At 38.9% G+C, this 17,500-nt stretch overlaps 2 protein-coding genes across 4 annotated transcripts in view; both read left to right on the forward strand.

Annotated features, from left to right (window-relative positions):
• The window catches only part of si:dkey-197j19.6 (uncharacterized), an 18,791-nt gene extending 16,386 nt beyond the window's left edge, over window positions 1-2,405 (forward strand). For both annotated transcript variants that reach the window (XM_058403062.1, XM_058403061.1), the window contains one exon: window positions 1-2,405. This exon is cut by the window's left edge and continues 688 nt beyond it. The gene's annotated coding sequence lies outside the window, so the exon portion shown is untranslated.
• A 2,749-nt stretch (window positions 2,406-5,154) lies between these two features.
• Window positions 5,155-17,500, forward strand: part of col28a2b (collagen, type XXVIII, alpha 2b) — a 38,058-nt gene continuing 25,712 nt past the window's right edge. The window contains exons 1-3 of one of the 2 annotated variants that reach the window (XM_058403052.1): window positions 5,155-5,340; window positions 6,528-6,707; window positions 9,412-9,983. In XM_058403052.1, the coding sequence (XP_058259035.1) occupies window positions 6,533-6,707; window positions 9,412-9,983 (747 nt within the window). In that variant the 5' untranslated portion in view covers window positions 5,155-5,340; window positions 6,528-6,532. Of the gene's footprint in view, window positions 5,341-6,527; window positions 6,708-9,411; window positions 9,984-17,458 lie in introns of those variants that run through there. The other variant, XM_058403053.1, reaches the window with a different exon arrangement.

Consider the following 17,500-nt stretch of genomic DNA (forward strand, 5'->3'; position numbering starts at 1 on the left):
TTTTTCATGACCTCTACATGTGTGAGGCCAACTATCCCCTGGCCCCATGTGAGCCATTTATTCATAACTTTTATTATGGAGGTGAAGATGTGGTCAGCTTCTCGGTCCTCATGGCTAAGATTCACAGGAAATCTGGGCCATGGATACTGTGTGGTGTTTTAATTAATCCATTCATTAATTGGATTTGTGTCCTATCATACTCTAGCTACCAAGTGGAGGCAAGAATATAGCTCTGCAGCTCAAAATGGATGGGGATAGATCCAAATGGGCAGGGCAAGCTCAAAATGGATGGGGCTAGATTCAAAAGGGCAGACGTAGCTCAGAATGGATGGGGATAGATCTGAAGAAGTGGAGCTATCTCAGAATGGATGGGGATAGATCTAAAGAAGCGGAACTAGCTCAGAATGGATGGGGATAGATCTAAAGAAGCGGAACTAGCTCAGAATGGATGGGGATAGATCTAAAGAAGTGGAGCTATCTCAGAATGGATGGGGATAGATCTAAAGAAGTGGAGCTATCTCAGAATGGATGGGGATAGATCTAAAGGGGTGGAGCTATCTCAGAATGGATGGGGATAGATCTAAAGAAGCGGAACTAGCTCAGAATGGATGGGGATAGATCTAAAGAAGCGGAGCTAGCTCAGAATGGATGGGGATAGATCTAAAGAAGCGGAGCTAGCTCAGAATGGATGGGGATAGATCTAAAGAAGCGGAACTAGCTCAGAATGGATGGGGATAGATCTAAAGGGGTGGAGCTATCTCAGAAAGGATGGGGATAGATCTAAAGAAGCGGAACTAGCTCAGAATGGATGGGGATAGATCTAAAGAAGCGGAGCTAGCTCAGAATGGATGGGGATAGATCTAAAGAAGCGGAGCTAGCTCAGAATGGATGGGGATAGATCTAAAGAAGCGGAACTAGCTCAGAATGGATGGGGATAGATCTAAAGGGGTGGAGCTATCTCAGAAAGGATGGGGATAGATCTAAAGAAGCGGAACTAGCTCAGAATGGATGGGGATAGATCTAAAGAAGCGGAACTAGCTCAGAATGGATGGGGATAGATCTAAAGAAGTGGAACTAGCTCAGAATGGATGGGGATAGATCTAAAGAAGTGGAGCTAGCTCAGAATGGATGGGGATAGGTCTAAAGGGGTGGAGCTATCTCAGAATGGATGGGGATAGATCTAAAGAAGCGGAACTAGCTCAGAATGGATGGGGATAGATCTAAAGAAGCGGAGCTAGCTCAGAATGGATGGAGATAGATCTGAATGGGTGGAGCTATCTCAGAATGGATGGGGATAGATCTAAAGAAGTGGAGCTAGCTCAGAATGGATGGGGATAGGTCTAAAGGGGTGGAGCTATCTCAGAATGGATGGGGATAGATCTAAAGAAGCGGAACTAGCTCAGAATGGATGGGGATAGATCTAAAGAAGCAGAACTAGCTCAGAATGGATGGGGATAGGTCTAAAGGGGTGGAGCTATCTCAGAATGGATGGGACTAGATCCAGATAGGCAGATCTAGCACAGAATGGATGGGGATAGATCTAAAATGGCAGAGGTAGCTCAGAATGGATGGGGATAGATCCCGATGCATGGGGATAGATCCAAATGGGCCAGGCTAGCTCTAAATGAATGGAGCTAGATCCGAATGGGTGGGGCTAGTTCAAAATGGGTGGAGATAGCTCAAAATAGGCAGGGATAGCTCAAAATGGGCAGACCTAGCTCCAGATGGGTGGTTCTAGCTCAAAATGGGGAGGGGGGTAGCAGTTCCAAAAGGGTGGGGCTAGCTACAAATGGGCCAGATTAGCTCTAAATGGTTGGAGTTAGCTCTAAATGGGTGAGGATAGCTCAAAATGGGCAGGGCTAGCAGAAAAATGAATTGGGCTAGTTCAAAACGGGTGGAGATGGTTCCAAATGGGTGGGGCTAGCTAAAAATAGATAGCTTTTGAACTTCTTCAGTTGTTGGTTTCATTTCCCTGCTCGATTATGCTCATCTTTTGTACTGTCTTGTTATTTTTTATCTTATTATTAGTTACACTATAAGTTCTAGCACTGGTTGATGTTTTATTTATTGATTTTCCTGTCATCGTCTGTATGCTTGCTTTTTTTTTGCTTCATGTTTCATGGTTCGTTTGTTTATTTTTATACTAAAGTAATAAATATCTCCATTAAATAGCCTCCATCACCTGACATTCAACTGGTAATACATGATTATTTTAATTACCATTTCTATAGAAACAGCTTTGATATTGCAGACACACCGCAGAATCTAAACCCAATAATAAACAGCTTTTTAAACTTGTTTTTAGCTCTGCCGTTTCCTTTTGTCCTGCTTTCTAGCTGTCCAGTGTCTAACATTGTGTCTAAGGCTATAAACTTCCCTTCATGTCAGCAGCATTAACCATGTGACTCTAGTAAAGAAAAATAAATAAAAAAGCGAGCTTCATTTTGTCTGAATTTTTCTTCTAAACCTCAGCACGCGACCTGGCGTGTGTTAGCTGTTATGGTAGCGTGAGACCTCATGATGTGTTTTCTGTGAGTGATGTCACGCTAGGCGAGATCAGATTTCCTTCAGGGGCGCTAACAGGTTGTCTCTGTCAGGACTTCAGTAGCATCTCGCTGGGTGAAAAAGTGGAAATGTGACAGCGCTGTACATCACACACTCAGCTTACAGACTTACAGAGCTCGGGGTGGATTACGGACGCTTTAAAGGATTATTTGTGATGGATTTGGTCCGCCCATATGTGTGTGTGTGTGTGCTTCTGACTCTTTAGGGCAATGTTGGGAATTTAGGCTTCTGTCCAAGTCATTTTCCAATCTGAGATTCTTTTTATTGTATAGGTCTGATCTACACAAGTGTATGCTAGCCCTGTGTGTGTGTGTGTGTGTGTGTGTGTGTGTACATTACAAGTTATAACAGTACATGTTGCTACATTCCTGAGTGACGGCTCACCTGCACCTGTCTTCCAAGTGGCTTTCATTTACATTTCTGGCATATGGCAGACGTCCTTTACCCAGAGTGACTTACAATTTATCTCATTTTATACAACTGAGCAATAAGGGCCTTGCTCAGGGGCCCAGCTTGGTGGATCTGGGATTCAAACTCACAACCTTTTGATCAGTAGGCCAACACCTTTAACCACGGAACTACTACATCCAAACAGCCCAGCTCTTTCACAGAAGAACAAGAAAACCTGAGAGCTGTGTGATACCTGAATTAAATATTGCACAGGTACTTAACATTATCCTCTTGTGATACAGGAATAGCTTAAAAATGTATGAAATATCTCATCAAACATAACGAGACCCTGATTTACTAAAGTGTAAAAACGGACAAAAGTCTGATCTTCTGAGTGTGTGATCAGATAGCAGCCGTCAAAAATGTCTGCACAGCTCCTCTGCTATCACATCATCATCATTATCATCACCAGAACATTGACACACTCTGTGCAGGTGACTTTTACAAATTTTTTAAATGTCCTAATAAAAAAGAAAATGAAGCAACAGATCAGACGTGAGTGGATGAATCAGCGATGAACTCCTTATTAACGTTAGCATGAGCTAGCTCAGTGGAGTGAAGAGACGAAGAGGAGGCTCGAGTTTAAATGCCTTTTAGACTTTTACCTCAGGTGATGAGACAAAGATGATCCGCATTTCTTATTCACTAATAATTTTTAAATAAACCCACCTTTTTTCCCACAAATGCATTAATTCAATTCTATTCTATTTGTATTGCAATTGTAACAGTAGACATTATCACAAAGCAGCTTTACAGAAATCATCAGAATATACATTTTAAATGTATAAATTTATCCCTAATGAGTAAGCCAGAGGTGACTGTGGTGATGGAAAAACTCCTGAAAGGGAACCTCATCCTCATCTCTGTGACACTGTAGAATGTGATCATAAATCATTTCCCTTCTATAAATGTGTTCTCTATGGTCAAAAAGTGCAAGTGTGTAACAGCAGGAAGTCTTTCTTGTTATTGTTATGAAGAACTGATCACTGATGAAGACGTGAAAGCAACACGTACCATATCAATTGCATTCTGAAGCCAATTTCATGGTTCCTCATGTATCTCCAGGTTGGACGTGTGGACCATCCTCAGCAGTAGCAGCAGCAAGAGCTCCAGCACTACCAAGCTCCACTGTTACGCAAGGCCCTTAACCGTCCCGGCTCCAGAGGCGCTGTATCATAACTGCCCCTGAGCTCTGACCCCAAATGAGAAGAGAAGGTATGCGTGGAGTTAATTCAATTCAATTCAATTCAATTTTATTCATGAGCATTGTCTCAAAGCAGCTTTACAGAACATAAGAAACAAAAAACATGCAAACAGTCTTAGATGTTTAGACAAAAATTACCCCTAGTGAGCAAGCCTGAGGCAACTGTGGCAAGGAAAAACTTCTTTAGATGGTATGATGAAGAAACCTTGAGAGGAACCAGACTCAGAAGGGAACCTCATCCTCATCTGAGTGACACTGGGCATGAACAATGTCCTTTCTGCATTTATGTACAGTCAGTTGTGTGATGTAGAACATTATTGTGTGTATTAATTAAGAGGTGGTTGTTGTGCCCAAAGTCCACATAGGGTTGGCAGCATTCCTTTGAATACCCAAATCCTCACGAAGCAGAACCCAGCTGGAGCTGGTCCATCTCTGGATGCCTCGGGATCCTCGGGATAATAATTCAGTGGAATTGCAATGAAATCACTAATCCAGAATTATGTTCTGTAAAGCTTCATATTAACCACCACTGTGGAGTGGAACGTGACAAATTCTGTTTTTTTGCCTCTGGGAAAGTTAAAATCGAAATGATTTGCATGTATGTAGATCCAGAATCCTTCATATAAATGTACAAAATCTAGGTTATACGTTGCTCTTATTCACCGCAGATTTGCTGTAAGCTTAAGACCTCACAAGAAATGACTTTGTATCTCAGTGTAAACTGGAGGCTACACACTTACTTGTAATTACTTGTTAGCGTCATAGCACAAAAACTAAATCAAGACCTGCTCCTTGGCCAATGTCTCGGCTGATGAATTACACACCAGTCGAGTACTGGGTATGTTTCATTTTGGCTGAGCCATATCTTAAGAGGGAGGAGCTGCGGAGTGTGAAAGTGCCTCAGGTTGGCAGCAGATGTGCATACACACACACACACTCTCTCTCTCACACACACACACACACACACACACTTTCTCTCTGTCTCTGACATCTCTGAGGCTCGGCTTGTCCTTTTTCTTTCTCCCCGTCACAGCGAGATGTTTTGCAGCGTCCGTGTTTTATTATAGTGTCCGATTGTGGGATTGTTTCAGAACGGTTGTTGCTGGAACTCGTCACAGCAGGTGAGTACAGAGAAGAGAAGATGAGTGTCACTTAGGATTTAATCCTTAATCTCTAGTTTTATTAGTCTTATTTTATACCATACCAACCATCAGTTTCTATGGATTATACAGTATTCACAGTGAAAGTATATTTAGATCCTGTAAACAGAGGTTTAATTAGGATTTAGGATGTGGCGAAGATTTACTTATGTGTTTGATGGACAGTAATTATATTGATCATTATCCTTATTATGATTAACATTATGTCATATGTCACGATTATACTTGCATTAAAGTATAATAAAGCATCTCTCTTACACATAGAACAAATTTCCAGAGCTGCTGTTTTGATTGATGATTGAGTATTTTTGTCATGTCCCACTCCACAGTGGTGGTAAATATGAAGCTCATATGAAAGTAGACACTCAGGACTTTATACAGAATTTGTAGTGTTTCAGAACTATTTCTGCAGTTTTTAGCCTACTAGGGGTGATATATTCATAGGCAAGTTCCAAAAATACAAAAACGGTTCATTTATTCCACAGAAATGTTTGTATCTCCAGAGTAAATGTTGAGATCAAACCCATTCCTGCTCTCTGAGATGTTCTCCAAGCGCTTGTTCATCTAAAAAGCAGCTCAGATTTCATCTTCAACCAGGAAAATTCTGTGTACGGTTCTCCAACAGAGGGAAAAACACACGTCTAAAACACACTGAAAGCCAACAGACTCGTTTTAGATCAGAGTCAACATCATTTGTTCCTTTAAACTGAGTGAAAATCTCCCAGAAGTTCGTTTAAAATATTTCTGGTGTGATGGAATGCTAGTGTAATGATAAAATGGGATAAAGGGTTAATACTTAAACAGAAATGGGGCAGAAAGTTGAATCTTTAATCTCGACTCAGTCAAAATGTGGTCATTCAGTCAAACCAAACTTTAAACCTTAAAGAAAAATACATAAAATGTTAGAAATGCATTTTATTTTACACAGCATTAAACTTTTTAATCTCAGTTTATTTCAAGTCTATTTATGGATGAACTGTATAATAATAATAATAATAATAATAATAATAATAATAATAATAATAATAATAACAATAATAATAATAATATTTATTTTATAAATAAAACTATTTAAAACTACTACTAATAATAATATTATTTATTTTATAAATAAATAAATGTGTGTGTGTGTGTGTGTGTGTGTGTAGATACAATGAAGCTGCATGTGAGCTGGCTGGTGTTGCTGCTCGGGCTGCACTGTGTTTGGTCTCAACAAGAAGATTATGAGGAAGACTATGAGGAAGAAGAAACAGAAGAGAGGATCATCAGGAAAAAAGCTAAAAGCAAACTTCTCACACCGAACTTCACACCAAAGAACAACGCTCAGAGTGAGGCATTACTCCTGCACACACAATTATAATAATACACACATTTACAGTACTGTCACATTAACTCTTATTAATTTAACATTAACTCTTTCATTTCCTGGTAACTTCTCACACCTTATATTTCTCAAAACAATAATACACTCATGAGTTTCTAAAGAAAACACCCCTTTTTTGGACATTTTAAAGACCATAATCAAAAATGATGAATTCTGATGATCCAGATCCAAGGTTTTATTGCTTCTTTAATCAGTAGAACAAATTTTCAGCTCTGCTCATATACAGCTCTGGAAAAAAATAAGAGACCACTGCAAAATAATCAGTTTCTTTCTTTCTTTTTCTCCCAGGTTCATGTATTGGTGAATGAACAGTCCTGTTTCATTTTTTCACAATATTTCTCCTAAATTCAAAATATAACTATTGTTATTTAGAGTGTATATTTAAAGGAAATGACAACACATCGAAATAACCCAAGATCATGCAGTATTTGCAGAGCTTTAATAACTCAAATAAAACTAAATGCAAATCATTTGTAAAGAAATTGTGTTAATGCTTTGGCTAAATAACATTAAGAGATCAGTATTTGGTGGAATAACCCTGATCAGCATGCGTTTTGGCTCCATGATCTTCTCACATTGCTGTTGGGGAACTTTATACCACTCTTTTTGCAAAAAAACAAACAGCTCAGCTTTGCTTGATGGTTTGTGACCATCCATCTTCCTCTTCTTGACATTCCAGAGGTTTTCAATAGGGTTCAGATCTGGAGATTGGGCAGTGCTCTCTTATTTTTTTCCAGAGCTGTATTTTACGAATGTTTTCGAATGATGAATTACTCAGTAAGACAGTTCAAGATGTTTAAACGTAGAAACAAAAGTTCAGCTGCTGCCTTATGGGTTTACACATAAGTAGTTTAGACAATGAATTATTTTAAATTTCCAATTTTGTATAAAGTCAGGGAAGAACCTTGATAGGGTTTGAGCCCATCACACACACAGACACACACCGTTTAGAGATAACAATCAGCCTACAACACAAGTCTTTGGAGTTGGGGAGGAAACCAGAGAACCCAGAGGAAAAAGTCACAGGGAGAACATCCTCACACACACACACACACACACACTGGGTGGAGGCAGGAATCGAAAGGTACCATGGCCTCTATAATAGAATAAAATAAAACTGTAGTAGATTCTACTTTATTAGTGTGTTGCATTGTATAACAGTGGTGTGTAGAATTGTGTAGTGTAGCACAGTGTTATAGTGTGTAATGATATTATAGAGTGTAGTATATTGTAGTGTGAGATAGAAATGTACCTTTCATTTCTAATCCTGTGCAATTATGGAATTATGGCCTCAGCATTATGATGACTGACTTCTGGAATTTTGAGCCTGGAAGATGTGATCTTATCTTGTCTTTCTGTCTGTGTGCTTTATGAATTAAATACCCATTCTCTGTCCCGAGGCAAGTTTCCTTCATGCCATGTGCTCTCTCTCTCTCTCTCTCTCTCTCTCTCTCTTTTAACTGTGAATGTGATTTATAAGAGCCTGTAGCTTTAGGATCAAGGTTTATGGGATACATCTCACCACAGCCTGTAAAGAGTGTGAGAAAGTCACTAGATTAGCACTGAGCCTTAAGGTCACAGGGTTGTCTTTAACTCCACCTGTGCATGGCAATGTATTTTATCTCAAATCATTACATAGCTATCAGACATTCCTGATTATTATTGCTAGAGCCAAGCTAGTGCACTTCACTTCTCATTTGGAAAAATCTAATCTCTGTCAAATTCTATATAAATGCATTACCTGGCCCCACCCATTTTATTTTCCTGGTGGTTTTTCCTGAGGTCTTCTCTCTAGGAATAGGAATCACTCACACTTAACTTCAGCTTGAAGACAAGGTGCCATGATCTGTTTATTAATCAATTAATTGAGGCAGAAGTCCAAATCTATAAGCTATAATCGGCCAGCCTGGCAGACTTCACACAGAGTTGGCATGGTGGCATGGACTTTAAAGTCTGTGGTTAATTAATTAACTAGCCTTTATCCCATCCTTGGTGGGTTGTGGTCAGAGTGTAGGGTCAGTCATGATATAGTGCCTGTGGAGCAGAGGGAGTTGGAAGCCTTGCTTAAGGGCCCAACATTGGCAACTTGGTAATTCTGGGTTTTGAACCCAAATCTACCCCTCAACAACATACAGCCTTAAGCACTGAGCTACCATTGCCTCCTGATCTTAGGTTGCTGTCTATGCAGAATCACATGTGATCTCCCTGTGTCTGCACAGGTTTCCTCTTAGTTCTCAGATTCATAGGGTTCCTCCCAAATCATGCTAGCAGGTGGAATTGGTATGCTAAATTTCCTGAGGTCTGACTGTTGCACTGGTGCGCTGGTGTCCATGGACTGGTCTCCTATCCAGTGTTCCAGGCTTCAGATCCACCGGGACCCTGATCAGGATACAGGACATGAATGAATGAAAGTTCTTGATAAGTTTTTAGCATACATTCTCTAGACTTTTACATTGAGTCTTCAATAGTTTTCCGTGAGATTTCCTCCCTTTTCCAGGAATGGTTTATTCCTCTTCTAAATGTTTTGCTTTTTTCTATATCCATAATGTGGACTTTGTCTCACGTCCTACTTCAGTTCTTTGTCCTGTGAGTATAATAAGTTTAATCTCTTTAAGATTTTAAAGCCTGCTTTGCTATGCTTTTTTCAGCGCTCACGAATGACTGCAGTCTTGAGCTGGCATTTCTTCTGGACAGTTCCGAAAGTGCCAAGGACAACCATGGCCAGGAGAAGCGTTTCGTCACAGAAGTGGTTGAGCGCATCCAGAACATGCACCTCCAGAGCGGCCGCAGCCTGAGTTTCAGATCTGCACTGCTTCAGTACAGCAGCCACGTGATACCTGAGCAGACCTTCAGCCAGTGGAGGGGCGTGGCCAACTTCAAAGCCAACATCGCACCCATTCCCTACATTGGGCAAGGCACGTACGTGACGTACGCCATCACAAACCTCACACACCTCTACCTGAACGAATCAGGAACCGGAAACGTCAAAGTGGCTGTGTTGCTCTATGATGGAGAGTCACATCCAAAAAATCCAGACTTATTTTCAGCTGTGGCTGATGCCAAGAACCAAGGGGTTCGTTTTTTTGTCATTGGAGTCACGCCTGCTGCCAGAGAGACGTCCAAATTGGCTCAGCTGAGGATGCTGGCTGGTTCTCCAACAACACGCTACTTACACAACCTGCAGGATAAAGACATCGTCAAGAAGATCATTAAAGAGCTGGTGAGTCCTCAGTCTGAAAAGAATAAAATACTTGTGCCCTTTTCCATGGATCTTTCACGAAATTTAGTTTATTATTCGTAAAATTTCTTTAGTAGACTGCAATATAAATTCATTTTATCTCACTGAGGATGACAATTTTAGATTTATTAAAGAGTGACACGTCGTACTTTGTATCCATTTACAGTGACACTGGAGACTCCTTCCATTCATTGAAATAAACATCTTCTTCATATAAACATATTTCACCATGAACGTAAACATTTACACACTGCGTTCACAATGCAAAAATTACACCAGAACAAGCGCATTGAAGCCTTTGATTTGCAGCTGCACTTCTTTCATGAACTAATGAAGCGCTAACTTTGACTACAACAACCTTAAATACACGTTAATACATGTGTTTGTTAGTTAATGTGTTAATTAAGATGTAGGGTTTATAAACTAAATTAAACATGTTCGATCTAAAACAGTCGTATAGAACAGTGGTTTTATAGATAATAGTGTCTGCTGAATGAGTAAATGATACTGTATTAATCACAGCCTTGAAATCACAGTCACCTGATTTTATTAATACAAGTGTTAAGTTATTGAATAAATGTTTTTAACTTCTTCTATTAGCTCAAAACAGAAGTTTAAGGAATTTCATCCAACAAAGGAGTAAAGGTACCATTTTTTAAATCCAGTTAAAACAAGTGTTTGCTGCTTGTGTGAGGTTTTTAATGGTTTATTAATACTGAAAACGATCATTTTCATTTATTTATATTGCCTAATGTGTTAATTAATAGATCCAGAGTGACTTACATTTTATCTTATTTATACAACTGAGCAATTAAAGGTTAAGGGCCTTGCTTAAGGGCCCAGCAGTGGAGGTTCTGGTATTTAAACTCCAACATCTTTAACCACTGAGCTTCTAAATGATTTATTTTCTCCCAAACAAAGGTTTCACCAACAGAGAGGACAAACATTGTTGTAAATAAATCATGGTAGTTTGTGGGATGTCTTCCAGATCCTCAGTAGTGCACAAAGCTCAGGTTTGTTTTGAACCGAACTCCAAAGCTGTCTTTACTTTGGGTCATTTGTGAAAGAAAATAAAATAAAAAGATGTGTAGTGTAGCAGCATCAGAGGCGTCGCTGTTAACACAGCTGCTGTGATTCCCATGTCCCGCTGACACGGGGGAGCCGGAATGACACGCCAAAACAACTGGAGATTTGATGTCTGTTTTCTCACTTTGAACTAGAGATATTTTTACTGTGTTTGGATTGGATAAAGCGAGGGATAAAAGTGAGCCGTGATGTTTATGTGACATCTGTTCCAATACATTGTGTTATAATAACACAGAGATCGGCTTGAAGATGTTGAATAAATTTCCATAACAGGAGTCAGTAAGTGGCAGGAATTTCAGCTGCAGATCTCTGGTATATATTAATGCACTCTTGTCATGGTAGACATGGTGATGTTTTCTGTAAGGAGATATTTATTTAACACTGGGCCTGCTCTGTAAGAAAAAATATGAATCAATTTTATATAATATATATTCTATATAACTTCTACTCTCTATATATACATCATCTAAACTCTGTAAACTTTACACTCTGTATATACTTCATATAAACTCTATATATACTCCACACTCTATATATACTTCGTACACTTTATATAACGCGCTACACTTTATGTAAACACCATGTATAGTCTATATAATCTCTACACTCTATTTTAAACACCATATAAACTCTACATAAACTCTGCACTCTACATAAACACTATATAATCTGTACACTCTATATATACACCATATAAACACTATATAATCTGTACACTCTATATATACACCATATAAACTCTACATAAACTCTACACTCTCTATATATACAACATATATGCTCTGTGTAAACTCTGCACTCTATATATACACCATATAAACACTATATAATCTGTACACTCTATATATACACCATATAAACTCTACATAAACTCTACACTCTCTATATATACAACATATATGCTCTGTGTAAACTCTGCACTCTATATATATTACACCATATAAACACTATATAATCTGTACACTGTATATATACACCATATAAACTCTACATAAACTCTACACTCTCTATATATACAACATATATGCTCTGTGTAAACTCTGCACTCTATATATATTACACCATATAAACACTATATAATCTGTACACTCTATATATACACCATATAAACACTATATAATCTGTACACTCTATATATACACCATATAAACTCTACATAAACTCTACACTCTCTATATATACAACATATATGCTCTGTGTAAACTCTGCACTCTATATATACACCATATAAACACTATATAATCTGTACACTCTATATATACACCATATAAACTCTACATAAACTCTACACTCTCTATATATACAACATATATGCTCTGTGTAAACTCTGCACTCTATATATACACCATATAAACACTATATAATCTGTACACTCTATATATACACCATATAAACTCTACATAAACTCTACACTCTCTATATATACAACATATATGCTCTGTGTAAACTCTGCACTCTATATATATTACACCATATAAACACTATATAATCTGTACACTCTATATATACACCATATAAACTCTACATAAACTCTACACTCTCTCTATATACAACATATATGCTCTGTGTAAACTCTGCACTCTATATATACACCATATAAACACTATATAATCTGTACACTCTATATATACACCATATAAACTCTACATAAACTCTACACTCTCTATATATACAACATATATGCTCTGTGTAAACTCTGCACTCTATATATATTACACCATATAAACACTATATAATCTGTACACTGTATATATACACCATATAAACTCTACATAAACTCTACACTCTCTATATATACAACATATATGCTCTGTGTAAACTCTGCACTCTATATATATATATTACACCATATAAACGCTACATAAACCCGACACACATTATATGCTCTGTATAATCTCTATACCCAATATGAACACCATATAAACTCTACACTCGATATATACACCATGAAACTCTACATAATCGCTACACTCTATTATAAACAACATATAAACTCTACATAACTCACACTCTACATATACACCTTACAAACTCTACATAAACTCTACACGGTCTATATATACACTACGTCTAAGCTCTTCATAACCACTGCACTCTATATAAGCACCATATAAATTCTACATAAACTCTACGATCTATATAAACACTACACAAACTCTATACAGTCTCTGCAACCTCTTTTTTAAAAGGGGTTAATCTGCTGAATGGTTTACAGCATTAGGGGTTAAACATTTCCTGGAATGTTGTGTGCTTTCTCCTTGTTGTTATTTGACAAATGGCCTTTTTTCAAATTGATGGCAATTTATCGCATTTTTTTTATACAACTGAGCAATTGAGGGTTAAGGGCCTTGCTCAAGGGCCCAGCAGTGGCAGGGACCAGGGATTAAAACTCACAACCTTCTAACACCTTGACCACTATGCTACCACATCCCCAACTAACGCTTACACAACACACAGGGTTTCTGAGTCTATACGAATGACTTCATAATGCTTCATAACCCTGCTTCTAAATTACAACAGCTTTAGTTTCTACCCAGGATTAAAAACAAGGAGACCCCGGGGGTTCAGCGCAGTGTAAAAAGCCCTAAGCTGTGTTTGTGGTAAGAAGAGAGTACAGTGTGATGTCTCTCTTTGCACTTTTAATAGATCTGCGTTCATGCATGTGTGTATTTATTGTGGCCAAAAAAACAATTGTGATTAAAATTTCTTTTAAAAAATGACACACTTGTTAACCGTACAGTCCAGACCATCTTCCAGCTTGTGTGTGGTAGATATCTTATTCTTTGAATGAAGCTCCAGCAGTGTTAATGGAGAGCAGTAAATTTTTGTGTCTGGATGAAACAGCAGCGTTTTCCTAGAGGAAATTCTTGCATGAAGTGAGTTATACAGCCTTTAGATTGAAACGCTTTGTTGTGGTGAGATTATGTTCCTGAGCTCATGCAGCACACTCTCTCTCTCTCTCTCTCTCTCTCTCTCTCTCTCTGTCTTTCACTATCTCTCTCCCTATTTCTCTCTCTCTCTCTCTCTCTCTCTCTCTCTCTCCCTCTCTCTGTCTTTCACTATCTCTCTCTCTCTCTCTCTCTCTCTCTCTTTCACTATCTCTCTCCCTATTTCTCTCTCTCTCTCTCTCTCTCTCTCTCTGTCTTTCACTATCTCTCTCCCTATTTCTCTCTCTCTCTCTCTCTCTCTCTCTCTCTCTCCTGCTCTCTCACACACACACACACACACACACACACACATGCTGAGGACACCATCGCTGTACAACTGCAGGCCAGAACTTTCCTGTTAAAACAACAACAGCAACATAAAGAGCAGGATGCGTGTCTGATTTCCACCTTAGATGAGTCTGATATAATAAAACGGAGGATGGATTAGTTATAAACGCTCTGATTTCTGTGTTTATTTATTTTATGGCATGTTGGCATGCTGGCAGGTTGTAATTTAATGCTGCAGGGGAAATCATTTCCATCTTAATACTATTGATTAATATTTATACCAAGCTTGAAGGCTGTATAAAAGATGCAGCAAAGTTTGAATAAAAAAGGCTAAGTGCTAAGACTAGGAGATTTACGCTTTCTGTGAATTTAATGTTAACAGCTGCTTTCAGTCAGATTGTGTGATTGTGTATGGAATATTTGTGTACATGAATATACAATATTAAATGAAAATAATACCCAGAAAGCCACAAAGTGCCTCAAAGTCTTGAATAGTGTTGTGTACATTCTGTAGAAAGTGCAACACAACAAAATCAAAACTGTGAACAAAACTCAAACAATAAACTGTGAAAATATACAAGGCAAAGACTGTAGTGCATACACACACACACACACACACACACACAGGACAAACACAACATGGCAGCAAAAGCAGAACAATGAAAGAGAAAGATCTTGTGCTAATAAGGACCAACACAAAGCAGGTGTGTGTGAGATCAGTGTTATGTGACTTGCCAGGGCTGATGGGTAACGTATTTGGCATAACCATGAAAATTCATGCAGGTAGAGATCTTTAAACAGAGATCATCTCAATCTCAATACACTGAAGCCTGAAGGAAGTAGATGAGCGTCAAAACCAGGAAGTGCAAAAAGAGACACAGAACTCAGTAACCAAGGCTCAGAGTGATACAGAAACACCAGTGCACCATGATTGTGAATGCTAGAAATAAACAAAAGGAGGTTTAAACCGTTCAGAGCAGTGGTGTGTTTACTCTCAGAATAGCGCTTTTATACAGAGGATAATGTCACAAAGCACCTTTACTGAAATATAAATTATAATAAATTAATTAAACATTTTTAGTTATCCCTAATGACTAAGCCAGAGCTGAGAGGAACCAGGCTCAGAAGGGAACCTCATCCTCATTTGTGTGACACTGGACAGGAAATAATGTAAATGTAAATAAAGTCCTTTCTACACGATTGGTTGCAATTGTGCACCTGAGGAACTAATAGGTCAGAGTAGATTCTGAGTTCATTATAGACTTTGACTGATGTGGCGGCAGTTCAGAGACGGCGTGATAGTCTCCACATGGTTCTAACCACAGCAGTCCCCTGGGTCACAAGCTGTCCATGAAGATCTACGTGAGCACCACCAAGTGAAGAGACTCCAACCAGGGGGTAGAGCGTCTGGATGGATCAGGCAGGTCAGGAAAGAAGAAGTGGTTACACTGGGAACTCAGAACACTGGGCTTCAGGAGTGGGACATATAGCTCCACAGAGAGAGAGAGAGAGAGAGAGAGAGAGAGAGAGAGAGAGAGAGAGAGAAATATAAGGTATGCTTGTGATCATGTGGTCAAAAACAATGTACATTATGTACATTATGACTCTGGCAAGACTAGCTATGACAGCTTAACTAAAAGGAAGAGCCAGAATTTCCTTTCTATAACTGTGTACTATGTGCTCCAAAAACTGTGTATCCACATGAAGAAACATGGCTGAGAAGGACGACACGTCCCAGCATACACACACACTCTCTCTCTCTGCCACGTTCAAGATCACCAGCACACACCAGGACTCAATTAAATCCATGCCTATATAACACACACACACACACACAATATCAGTCTGGATTTTGCCTTTGTCTCATATTTTTGAATGTCTCCATGTCTTTTAAATAAAATCCATCATCTGCTCTTGCATCCATCTGGACCAACTGATGAATGACCTGTGTGAGATCTTCCACACACTCTGTACTGCAGTTCTAACAGTAACAGTTGTTAAGTATTATAAACACACTTAGACAAATGAGTTTGTGGTTAGATTATCTTGAATAGATCCAACATGTAGCATCGCTGCCTCACAGCTCACAGGGCAGGTCCATAAGCAAATATTCAAGTCTTTCAGCAAATGTGAATCTTCATCAAGTCCAAAGATTCTGTTGAAATATTAGCTAGTGCTTGCTTTTGGATGACCAGAGATTTGAAGAAAATGTCGCAGCTTGACAGGGATCGCCTTCAGCATGCGTTTAAAAGCTAGGTGATTTTTCAGGTGTTTTTTTGTTGACAGATTGGTGATGTGGGCGGTCTGTTCTATTTTTAGCCCAAGCTTGGTGGCACGACTTCCTGTGAGAAGCCTTGACATGGAATGCTTGGCTTGGGTCAGTTCTTTGTAAGCAGCCGTACAGTTTACATACGCTGAGTATTGGGAATATTTTTGGCGGCTGGAACGGATTATCTGCATTTACATTATTTCTGATGGGACAATTCAAAGCGCAATACAAATTTTTGCCTTAAGAACTCGCCTCCAGAACAGATTCAATTCCTATGCTGAGGTTCTACTGTAGATTTTTTGCAAACAAAGGTAAAGTGTAAGCTCCACAGTCCCCGATCGAGTTAGACACACGAGAGAAGCGGATGTGGTAGTCATCTTTTTATAGCCGTCTATTGCTGCTGTTTCTGATTTTCCGACATGATGAAACACTCTGACTTTGAGACAGCTTAAAGAGAATCTATATAGAAATGTTCTCATTCCATGTGGCTTACATCTGCTTGGAATTTGCACTTTTTTCCTTATTCATATCCATGTCTGGATACTGTTAAAAATGCTACAATTCCTAGCTTGTTCGTGTCACTAGAAGATTTTTGGCCATTTTAAACATTCCCAGATGCGAATATAGTTTAGCAAAATGAATTGTGGACATTTGCTAAACCGCTGAATGTGAAAAGGAACGAAATGGAAGTCAGCACTGTTTTCTGTAACAAATTGCTAGCGGTTACATGTGTCACGCAATCCTCAGAGTTTAGCCACTACGTTGCCGATTAGCATAGTACAGCATCTCTAACTACACTCTTATGTTAAACGATAGCTTGGTGTCTTTACTAGCATGCAGTATAAGACGCAGCCTCGACATTGCAGCATTTAATATCTGTGTTTCAGTGGAATTCGGAGAAAGTGGAGTGTGTTTCCGCTCCAAGCCAC

This window comes from Hemibagrus wyckioides, linkage group LG11, assembly GCF_019097595.1.
Source record: "Hemibagrus wyckioides isolate EC202008001 linkage group LG11, SWU_Hwy_1.0, whole genome shotgun sequence".
Lineage (NCBI taxonomy): Eukaryota > Metazoa > Chordata > Actinopteri > Siluriformes > Bagridae > Hemibagrus > Hemibagrus wyckioides.